At 44.4% G+C, this 12,277-nt stretch overlaps 1 protein-coding gene across 1 annotated transcript in view; it reads right to left on the minus strand.

The window, feature by feature from the left end:
* Window positions 1-10,396: 10,396 nt before the first annotated feature.
* LOC147625551 (phosphatidylinositol-3-phosphatase SAC1-like) overlaps window positions 10,397-12,277 on the minus strand; it is a 34,643-nt gene continuing 32,762 nt past the window's right edge. Inside the window, exons 13-16 of the mRNA XM_086817058.1 lie at window positions 11,933-12,145; window positions 11,628-11,771; window positions 11,441-11,543; window positions 10,397-10,941 (exon numbers count right to left, since the gene is read on the minus strand). Coding sequence (XP_086673184.1) covers window positions 10,732-10,941; window positions 11,441-11,543; window positions 11,628-11,771; window positions 11,933-12,145 — 670 coding nt within the window. The 3' untranslated portion in view covers window positions 10,397-10,731. The remainder of the gene's footprint in view (window positions 10,942-11,440; window positions 11,544-11,627; window positions 11,772-11,932; window positions 12,146-12,277) is intronic.

A 12,277-nucleotide genomic window follows, 5' to 3' on the forward strand; every position in this document is an offset into this window, starting at 1 on the left:
GTGGATAAGTATCTTCTACCGGATTCAAATATCAAGGACAGTAAGTATCATATTCTTGCTCATATATTAGCAATGATGTACAAGGATACTCGTCACTATGAAGCCAACCTTCCCAACTGAAGAGGAATTTCAAGATGATCAACAAAGATTCAATAGTTCACAAAGGGAAGAGGAGTCTTCAATTGTCCAAGATGCCAAGTCATTAATCAACTTATGGACAAATGATTTACTTGTTGATGACAAGAATCAAAAGGTCTAATTATAATAATTTTGAATATCATGATAAAGCTTCATATTTCATTTGTTTTGTTGGCTTATGGACAACTTTGTTTTGTAGCTGGTGGTGTATGACGATGATCAAGATCACAAGTGGGAGGACTCGAAAAGGACTCAACATTGGGAGAGTATATTAACCGGCTCAAATTTTTAGAGGTCATTATATTCTACAAAAAGTTTTCAAAGGATAAAGCCGAATTCCCATTGTTTGCAACATGTCTTGGGGGATACCCCATCAGGTGGAATGCAAACAAAATCATGCTTTTGGAGAAGCAGGTAGTGGTGCGAACCTTCGGGCAGGGCCCCGGAGTGTATTCTCTAAGGAACAAATATTACTTAGCCTACATCGCATATGGGATCAAGGATCGCAAGATGTTAAGTGAATATGGCAAAAGGCAGCTTCTCATATTCAAAAGACCAAGAGTTTCGCCAGTTTTACGATTGCAAGATGATGCTGAGCCACAGGATGATGCCAAGCCATCTATAAAGAGGGAAAAGCTTCACGCACCAGAGGATGCTAGCGGCAGGATCAAGAGTAGCAGAGGATGCTAGTCGACAAGATCAAGAGTAGCAATAGACTCCCATCCATTGTAAAATATTGGTTTTTTAATGTAATACAATGACACTTCTAGAGTATGGGCTTTTTGATTTGGCTCTATTGTTGTATCCATGTTTTTAATATCTAAAAGTTTGAAAGTATCCATGGGAGGTGGTGAATATAGAGAAGCATAAATTGAAACAAATTAAAATTTTATTCAAGTCACTAATTTATAATTGTGAATTTAATTAAAGAATCAAAATTTCAATATCTAAAGCATTAAGCCTCGTGAATTCAATGTGTTCTATCGGCTTTGGCTTCTTTCTCCTCTATCCTAACTGCAAACCTCATATACCACCACATGAGTAATTGTCTCAATGCACTCACTTCATGGATTCCACCACCATGCGAGGTGGCCTTCTGAAACCTACAACGAGCATGCCAATGTGACTATGCCTTGGGTCAACCAGATAGCTAAGCTTCCCTGATTTGCAAAGTAGGGACCACGAGCCTCCAAAATGTGCTGGAATAAAAATGACAACAGCATATGCACATTGGTTATTTTCAACAAGAACCACTAAACAACATAAGAACATACAAAATTGGAGATCTTACCATATAATGTGTTATGCTACTTAATGTCCATGCTTCACAAATACCTTGAGCTTCAGTTGCAATAAATGCATTCTTCACATCTTGCAATCGTGCATGCACAAGATCATCACTAATTGTTCTGAACATTAAAGTGAAAGTGTAGACTTCACCATTTGTCTTGACAAGACTTTTGAGAGTTCTCCATTGTTGTTTAAGGTTCTTCAGCTTATCAATCTCGACATGTATACGACGTTTGTGGTTACCACTATTTTTTGACAATGCAATAAGTGGTCTTTGTTCTCTTACTCGTTCACATGCATCCAAGTTAGAGGTGGGTCCATGTTTGACTGTCTTCTCTAATACCCCTTCTAATTTGTTATTCTTGGCCTCTAGATCCTTTGCTTTTTGTTCCAATTCATGGTTCTGCAAATACTGAGCATGAACAACTTCTACCAACTCATTGTATTCATTCTTTTTGTTAGACAGTTGAGCATTTAACTGCTTGATACGAGGTTCCTTCATCATCAGCATCCTTTGTGATGACGATATCCAAATGCTTTATACCTGACTAGCAAGCGTTGTTGTGTAACCCAAAAAGCCAACATTTCCCTCACAAACATATTTGATCAAAGAAGTTAGGCCTAAAAATTTAGGTGGTTGTTGGGTCAAGGGATCAGGTGGGTAAATTGATCCTTGTATCTATATATCAACATGCTTTCTCCCCAATTCCCGGGCTTGTTGCATTACATAAGGGTTGACCTTAGAAGCCTATGTTCTCTTATAAGAGGAGCATACTCATCATCCAGGTCCACATGTATAAATCACTTCTTAGAATTATCTCTGATGTTCTGCAGACCACAAAACAATATTGAAATTATAATCAACTCCTTTCTTTGCAAAAATATACGGTGTAGTAAAAAATTATAATTAACTCCTTTCTCTGCAAAAATATACGGTGTAGTAAAACATTATCATTAATTTCAGACACTTGCATTTCAAATAACATAAAAATTAATGTCCTCTAAACATGTGCGTACCTCCATTGAGCACTGTAGCAACACTTCTTGATCCCCTTCTTAATGCAATAATACTTCCTCGTAGCAAAATAATTGAGTATAGAAAATCAATGAAGGAAAATATGACTTTTTGGTTCCACTTGAAGGCACCAGAAAGCCAAATCTCTCTTCATTGTTGTCCATACATAAATAATATGTGAGGAAAGAGGAGATTCAGGTGAAAACTTAGAGGCTTCCTTGAGAGATTGAAGATTTGAATGGAGGGAATTAAAATGGAGAAGAGTGCCTATTGAATGAGAAAAACTCACCCAATGACAACCACCATAACTTCATGCAAATACACTAGAATAGAACTTAAGCATGTTTAATTGCGCTAACAAATGACTAGCTTTCACACTAGACTGGACAAAACATAAAAAAGATCAATGGCCACTAGTTCTAGTCTTAAGCAAGTATGTACACAAAGTTTGTGACTTCCTATATTAAGCTTTGGGTAAGGCCACTTCATAGATTCCAATGCTATTACAAATGTGAATGGCAATGCACCTTACGGTAGGATAGACGACAAAACTACGTTAACTGAAAAAGTGGTTAACATCCTTCCCTTCCTAATGGTGACTTTTTCTTGTGTCACCAAGATCGGGTGGTGAAGATGCTACCGGTTCCAGAGATGGTCAAAGATGTAGTTAGTGAGAGACCAATCTATGAGCTTTGGGTTTTGTTAGAGATAGAATTCAGTTAGTTGTTGAGTTAGGAAGCATGTCAAGGTTATATGTGGTGTATTGTGGGTGTAAAAATGATTGATGTGAGGCCTCATCTCCAGGGTTGTGAATTGTTTAGGTTCATACAAAAAGAAAGAGAGCTCATATATAAAATTGCTTTGCGAACGATGAGTGCGTGTAATACACTCTTGTTTACTCACTTCTCTTGTAATGTTTCTTAATGAGTAGCAAATATAGATATCTAGTAAGTATGTGTATAGTGTGTACACGCCGCTCTCATGCAATGTCATATTAGCTTTGCCTGGTTCGTAAAGTATGATCCCAATGAAAAATTGCTTTGTTTTTGGACCCACTCAATTTCATTGCCTCCTCTATTTTCCATTTGGGTTTCTAGCTAGTGTGAAATTTCCTTTATATCTACCTAGAATCTAGGTGGCTAACATATTTTCGGTGGTTCTATACATTGGCTCATTCTTGCTTATATGGTTTGGATAATTAATAATATGGTCTAAGTCTATCACAAATTTAGATTAGGACACTCCTTTACTATGGTGTCTTCCTCTTTCTCTTCTATTTCTTCAATAAAGTTCACCCTTACTACTGTATTAGGTTTGTTATGCTTTGTCAACTCTTATCTTTGTCTTTGTAAATTTTTTGTCCTTTATGATGCCTAAAATCCCCCCCTGTCACACAAGCCCGAGCGGAGCGGCCTTCCATAAACCAAGCTTCATAACACGGCTCCACCGACCTATCGAGCGCGTCTCGCGCGTTTTCCTTGCGGGTCTCACAGTCACTTGATTTCATCCCCAGCCCGGCTCCCACAACCTAGGCTCGGGACTTGCCTTCCATCCATGATCCGTCGGCGCGTCTCGGATGGCTCACCGGCTCATCGTTTCCATCGTTTTTGGCCCCGTTTCCATGTTTCGGCAATGTCACTGTCAAGGCGGGGAGGGCATCCCCCAGAGGCACTCGGCACCACGGAACCTCACTCGCAACGCGAGAGGCCTAACGTGCCTACCCGCCGGTGCGTGAGTGCTTCTATGTGTGCCTAAGATGGGTCCGTGCTACGCCGCTCCATCGCACCTCATCCCCATAAAGATGCATATTCTTTGGCACGGGCTAGCATACCCCCAAGGCACCAAGGGTCTTGGATAGTACTCCCACCTCACATACACCCCCCTTTATGGAATTGACGCCCTCATCAATTGCCTTCGACACCAAAGGTTGAGTATATGCATCTCAAAGTATGATCTTTGTGCATAGTGATAGATAGTAAGTAGACGCGGGAATCGTAACCCTGCTTTATAGCCATCAGCAAGGTCAGTGTCGAACCTGTTTTACAATGAAAAAAATGGTGCATATTTTTGTATTTTTGTATTTTTTTCATCTAAAGGCCCGAACTTCAAGCCCCTGCTTGAGAGTCCCCCAAATCCCCCAAAATTTGGCGAGGTGACTAAGTGGTCTCGTCGAAGCTCCTATGTGAGCTGAGTTTAAGTGATTACCTAAGGCAATGTAGTTTTTCCCGGAATGCATAAGCCTTCATGGAAGTCGAGATTTGTCCGCCGAGTTGACACCAACTTGGTTGCAACATCTTTTCTTCAAATCTGACTTCACATTCCTTTCCGTTGGAGCGTTGTTCTGAGCCTTGTTGCTCATCGATGCCCCTTAAGCTCTTTGTGCAAAAATCTTCATGGACAAGAGTTGCCCACCTCACTGACTCCAGCTTGGTTTGCCCCCTCTTGTGCCACTTCCAACCCTGTACTTGGTTGCCTTGGACCTTCTTGCCCTGCTTCAACCTGCTTTGGTACATAGGTGCATTGATCCTTTTTGACAAAGTGCCTTTGGCCCCACCTGACGCTAAGTGAAACCATCGCGATTCTTTGGCATTCGAACCTTTGCACCTCTTCGGCCTTGGTTCGTCGGCCTTGGTTCAACCTGACTGAGTGCTCTAGCTTGCCTTGACATCAACACTTGCTTTGCCATGCTCTAGACCCGAAACCTGTTTAGGCGATCTTGACCCTTGAGTTTGAGTATGCATGTTCATGTTCAACAAGGCACAAAGTCCATCAACTTAGTCCTGCTTAGGCCCCCATGACACCATGACGACCTTCACATGAGCCTTGTTTCCTGACTCTGCACCATCCCCTTGAACCTTTTGTTCAGATCGTGTCATGCCGTACTGTGAAGATTCTAGTCTTCTTAGACATTATCCCAACAAGCTCTGCTTGGACGGCTAGATCCCATGTTTTACTTGCTCCAACTCTGTCTCGGGCCATACCTTCTGCTTTGCACTCACTTTGCCCTTTGGCTGGATATGAGTGCTTGCCACAACCAAGTTCCCTTCTAACTTCAATGAGCCAGAAGCCACTCTATCCCACCCAACTGCATGCACACTGCCACTTGCACATCCAGCTGTTTCCATCTTTAGGTAGCCTGGGCCAAGTCTCCCTTTGGACTTCAGTGAAACGACTGCCACTTCACCTCACGCAACCATCTACACAACTGCCACTTTGCACAAACGGCTGTTTCCATCTTTCGTTAGCCTTGGCGAACCAAACGACTCGGGTCCACTTGACCAACTCCACTTGTACCTGTTCACGCCCTCACCCAAAGTGCTATGTTCCCGACACTACGATTCCATGTCCTGTGCTTGAGGGTTTGCAAGTAGTCACCTTCATCAAACTTGCTTTCCAAAGCCATTCAACTCATGAGCCATATAACCTGAGTCCACCTTCTCAAGTCTAGTTATACCTGCTCGCCCCCTCATACAGAGTGCTATGTGCCCGGCACTATGGTCCTTGTCCTGCACTTGAGAGTTCACAAGTAGTCACCTTCTTCAAACCTGTTTTCCCAAGTCACATAACTATGTGCCTTTGCAGTCCTTGTTGACCTGATCTGACACGTTGCTGCTTAAAGAAACTTCACCCTCCCCGGATTGCTCCAATTCGGGCCATCATGGGCCCCAAAGCGCTTGTGGCAGCACCTTAGAACCCATGGGTGTAGTCGAGGTAAATCAAACCTGCGTCGCTTGACAACCCACACAATGACCTTGTGCGCCGCTTGACGACCCGCACAGCCACTTCCTTGGACCACTACATGGCTCACTTTCCCTTTATTAAACGGGGCTCTTGGTGCCATGTCTCGGCCTTACCCTTACCCGAGTGTGGTTTTATTTGGTCCTGCTTTATTCGGGCAATGCGTACACCTCTGCGGGCTACACGACCACATGGGACCCCTCATGGTCCGGAGTGTTGCTTGCATTTCCCATGACTCTTGGTGCCTTGTTAGGCCTTACCCTCACCCAGGCGAGTCTTCGGTGTTGCGGTTGCTGGCGAGCAGCTCTCCGGACCGAGAGTGGTCCCCCCCTTGTGGCCGTGTAGCCCAGGGATCTTGGTGCCTCTCCTAGGACTTACCCTTACCCAAGTGGAGAGCTCAGTGTTGCTTTGGGTCATGGGTCTCTTGGTGTCGTCTTTGGCCTTACCCTCACCCACATGCCCGATGTGTGCCACCATCATTACATCTTCCGGGTTGATTACCGTACCGTAGCTCGGTGGTCTTTGTGCTTTGCCACCATCATTACATATTTCGGGTTGGTTACCGTACCGTAGCTCGGTGGTCTTTGTGAAGGTTGATTGCTTGGCTCTTAGAAACCTGAAAGGGATGTCGACACCTTCTGTCTCACCTTGCTTGGCTCTTAGAAACCTGAAAGGGATGTCGACACCTTCTGTCTCACCCTGCTTGGCTCTTAGAAACCTGAAAGGGATGTCGACACCTTCTGTCTCACCCTGCTTGGCACTACGGAGGAGTGCGGGGATCGGCATGCTTGCCTCACCTGAAGTGATCCTTGGTTGATCTGAAAAGGGGCTTCAGCTCCTCCACCAACCTAACCCTTGTTCTGGCACTTCGAAGGAGTGCGGGCTCCCTCTTTGCTGCGTTCACCCTTTGGCTTGATCCTGCATGATCTGAGAAGAAGATTTGGCTCCTCCGACCTAACCCGTGTTCTGCACTGCGAAGGAGTGCGGGCTCCTGCTTTGCTGCGTTCACCCTTAGGCTTGATCCTGAATGATCTGAAGAGGGACTCAGCTCCTCTGGCCTATCCCATGCTCTGCATTTTGGAGAAGTTGGAGCTACTACTTTGCTGCATCTGCCCAAGACGTAATCCTTTATGATTTGAAGGGGCTTCGGCTCCTTCGGCCTAACCCGTTTGCATCATGATGAGAGAGGGTGGCCCCATTGCCACATGGCACACCATGGCCTTAGCGGACGCCTTTACCACTTACATGATTCCCAAATGATTGGCTTGGCGGCTTGCATTCTACTCTTACTTTTGGGCACCACACCAACACGACGTCCCATTTCGCCGCATCCAATTTCTTAGCATAAGCAAACCCGGCCCCATAACCAATGCTCTTTGTGCGTGCGTGGCCCCTTTGTTTCCTTCTTTCCTTGACCTTTGAGTGGCTACTAGCCCGCGGTCCCCATTTGAGGTGATGCTGGTCTATCAAGTGTCACTTTATCTCATTGCCTACCTCGTCGTTTTCTTCAAAGCATCACCTTCCCTTGGTGGTAACTCTTAAAGATCCCGAGCTCGCTATTCTTCTTTGTTTGAAGTGCTGTCAGCCCCACCAGGATCCAGTTGCATGTTTCTCTAATCAACTTGAGTGCCAACATCTTCAGATGGACTTGCACCCGAATACCTTACCTCACATGGAACCCAACTGTCCATTGGCCTCATGGCCAGAATAGGCCAACTTTGGAATCTCTTCGAACGGACCACACGCTTGCTATCCCCTCGAAAAACTGATCATTTTTCATATATAGCGTGTCCCCAGATTCCATCGTTCGGACCCCCGTCGGGGACTGCGTTGTTCCGGGACGCCTCGCATCAGCAGCTTGGGGTCTGGCGGGTTCAACCAACCACACCATCCTATGCCTTGCTTCCCACTGCTCGAGATAGGTATAAGCAACCATGGGCAAAAGCCGCCCGCAGGCGGCCCTCCACAAACCAAGCTTCATGACATGGCTCCACTGGTTCGTCGAGCGCGTCTCGTGCGTTTTCCTTGCGGGTCTCACCGTTCACTTGCCTTCATGCCCGGCCCAGGCTCGGGACTTGCCTTCCATCCATGATCTGTCAGCCCGCCCGTCGCATGGCAGGGCACAGCTTGCTGGTCCGTCGGTTCCACCGTTTTCGGTCCCGTTTCCATGTTTCGACAATGTCACCGTCAAGGCGGGGAGGGCATCCTCCGGAGACACTTGGCACCACGGAACCTCACTCGCAACACGGGAGGCCTAACGTGCATACCCGATACGTGAGTGCTTCTACGTGTGCCTAACATGGGTCTGTGTTACGCTGTTTCATTGCACCTCATCCCTATAAAGATGCATATTCCTTGGCGCGAGCTAGCACACCCACAAGGCACCAAGGGCCTTGGATAGTATTCCCTCCTCACCCCCCTCCCCCCTCTTTCTTTCATAGGTGTACAACGAGTTGAAAGGGCCCTTGCCATTATTATTAATATCCTCTTTGCCTTTTCGAGATCCTTGATCAAGTTGTGTTCGGAAGAGGCACGTAACGAATCAAGAAAGTGTGCACGCGTATTGATAAAGCCAAAAGCTATGTGTACAGATTAAGGGCATCATTATCAGTCGAAGAAGCGAGATGAATTCTAGTACCTTAATCTGCTGGCGGCGGCGGCATGTAGTCGATGACGCCAACTTTTTCTCCATTCCTATAATTAAACAATTTATTAAAAATATTTTTGGTGTTAGATTTCTCTTTGCTATCCGTGTACCGACTCAGATACGCAGAAGGGTACGGCGGCAGCCAAAGAAGGGCGGAATGTGTACGCGGCGGACTGATCTACTAAAGGATGCGATGGATACTTCTGTTCTCAGAAAGGTATTATGCCGTAAGGATTCGTACGTCCGTGGAGGGTTTTGCACATCGATTTTCTTTTCTTTCGTTTTTTCTTTAAAAGGAGTATTTTCTCAAATTTAGGTTTTTTTTTTAAATTATCAACCTTACATGCAAACAGCATAAGTTTTAGCACGAAACCTCCCCGCAGCCAGCGAGCGACGATAAGAGAATGGGCCGAAATCTGATGATTTTGGGATTTGCTTCAGAATTCATTTTATTCTAAGCTCTATAAGAAATTCTTTAAACGTTTGTGTGTAGAGGAGCAATTGTGGCCTATTTGGAATCCTGCTTATCCTTGAAGCCTGTATACAAGAAGAAAATGCTGGAATTTTTCTTGAACTCTTTACCTAGTGGTTATGAATGCGTTTGATGCTTATAAAGCTGAAAACCCTGAGAAGAAAGCTGTGATGGATCTGACTTCTACATGCAGCTTCTTGCGTTAGTAGTTTTGCAGATCAAGAGTAGTGCTGTAACCAAAGTGCTCTTCTGCCTGCAAATACCACAAGGTCTATTGGCCGTTCATTAAAGTCAAATGTGTTCATTGGGAAAATGCTGCATAGAAGTGCCAGTGGATGGCAAAACTGAATATGCAGTAAAGCCAAAATGCAGAAGTGTTGGCATGTCAAACGTGGATGTATGGATTACATCTTACGCAAGGCTTGTGATTTGGCGTGACGGTGTGACTGTCAAATCTGCCAAATCTTTGTGAACAGTCTTGGTGGGATCATGTAAAGTTGTTAATGGGCTATTTGGATAGCCTATTAAACATCTTCTTGGTACACGAGATAAGTTATGGGGCTACAGGAGCAGCATGAGTTTGGGTGAAACATGTTCTATTGCTGTACGACCATATGAAAGATATCTAGAAATTGTTTTGAACTGGCCAATCAAGTTCTTCGAATGCCTGGGACATTTTATTACTGCCTGAAGATCCTTTGGTTTTTGGATCAAGGATGTCTGCAAAATGTTATGGAAGATTGGGAAGCTTTGATGCAGCAAATGACTGGACAACAATGGCCGGATATGCCTGCATTTGTTGCAAAGTACTCTTCCATAACCAAGGGAGAGTGTATATAAATTAACAAATATATAAGATAACATAATTAGATTCAATACCTGAAGGTGTCCCAGGAAGGTGGGCATGGCTCTCCTAACAACTGGCATGGCAGCTCATGTGGAACTACTCCGTTGCTTCTTGTCCACTGCCTTAACCAGAAAATATAATGAAATGACTTTCATGCTCCAAGAGGTACCTTCTACTCTGCTATGGCACGATCATTTGAAAAACCAAGTTAGTTCATAGTTCAAAAACTGAAGACATACACAATGCTTGGGAGTAGACTACTGCCAGGAGTTCCAACAGCTTCTGTTCACCCAATAAATTCACGCCTTGTCCTCCACAAATTCAGATGAGCTCATTACATGTGGACAATCCTAGCTAATGGATGAAGTTAAAGTTGTTAGAAGATAAGACGGACACTACTAAACAAGACCCAATGTGGGAAAAAGTTGCTCATCAAGATACAAGTAGGATGGCTGATGGTTAAAGTGAGTCAGCTTTAGCTTATGCACTTATTGCATATCATAGATGTAGCTTTTATTATTAAACGTTAGGGTGGACAATGACTAACAATGTATGTACACATTATTTCTTAAGGTGTGGTCTCGCTAGTAGCAGAGTGTTTGGCCTTTGTGAATCCAGTCCACAAAGCTTTTGGAGAAGACCCCGATAGACGCTGCTCGGATCCGTATGATCCCACTCCCAACATCGTGTTCTTGCAGGGTGCCGAATGCATCCATGTCGTCAGAGCTTTCCGTCCTTGCATCCCTGTTATACTTCCGCTCATTTGAATTGCCCAGCAGTGCATTTGTCAAGTCCTGCATTGAACACATACCATTCCATCAGTGGTTGAAAATCAATAATTGAATTAGGAACTGATTAAATTATTAAATACTTATAACATCTTATTGATGTATAAAAGGGGAAGTCTGACACCAAAGCCTGATCCTGGGAGCAGTTAGTGGATGAGCTGGGCAAGAAGGCAGAGTTATAAATGCATGTGTACAGGCACAGGCAAGCACATATGCCCATGAGGGGCGCACAAAAGTGCCCTTGCACATGAGGCTGGATACACAGCTCCCACCTGCCAAGGAGAAGCAAAAAGCGCTTTCAAAATGTCACTCTCCCCTACCCTACTGTTCCCCCAACCAACTCCCGCCCCTCCACAATTTCAGGGGAAAAAGCTGCAGCTTTGAGTTGACCCAACCTGGTGGGCAGGAGAAGCACAGCTGTCTGTATCCAGCCTGCCCATGTTCGTGTTGGTTTTTTTTTTTGGGAGGCGGGGGTGTGTATGTGCATGACATTGATGATCTATACCTGAAAATATTCATTGTTCTCATAGATATCTGACTCTTCACTTGTGCCAGGCAGAAGCCCACTGCCTTGCCAATTATCACCATCAGTAGCAGTCACCGAATGCCTGTACAAAAAGACAACCGCACTGATTTCTATGAGGAAACACCCCAGTTAGAACTCAACGATGACCATCTAATTGACATCTCACCTTTCCTGTGCATCCTCTTCGCATGAGTTACCCGACGAAGACAGCCAATCAATATCAGCACAATCACCAAGGCCTCGAGACTCTGCAGCTTTGTTAAGCGAACTGTACGCACCATGTAGCGTGAATGGGTTGGCTTCTTCATGCCTACACATTACACACTACCATCATTAATCCCTTGATGTTTTAAACAAGGCCCCTTTCCTCCCCCTCTCTAGTAAAGCATGTGAGGGAAGCTTGCAAAGCCACAGCCAGCATTAAAAGAAACAAACATTAATATACTGAAAAAACATGAAAAAAAAGGATACCTTGCATCTGTAAAGCACATAGATTCCTCATCTACGAAACCTTTTCTCATTTCTGCTTCACTTATTGTTAGACCTCGTCTTGCCAATCCATTTGAAGGAGGTGTTGTCTTATTAGTGTAAGTTGGTTTCATGGAAACTGTATCCGGCAACATGCTTGAGTTGCCATTCTGTTCAAGCATGTTCCCTGCAGACAAGGATCTTTTGAAGGATAACCTGTGAGCAAAAAATAATTAAAATGTGGATCTGAGAGCTATGCTCTGGAATTTCTTAAAGCATGATATTTTTTTCTGTAACGAAGATGGAGACAAGGTTAAAATATCAAAGAGACACTCCGTTATCTTTAAA

Source organism: Cibotium barometz, chromosome 23 (assembly GCF_041138505.1).
Source record: "Cibotium barometz isolate CiBa-2024 chromosome 23, ASM4113850v1, whole genome shotgun sequence".
NCBI lineage: Eukaryota > Viridiplantae > Streptophyta > Polypodiopsida > Cyatheales > Cibotiaceae > Cibotium > Cibotium barometz.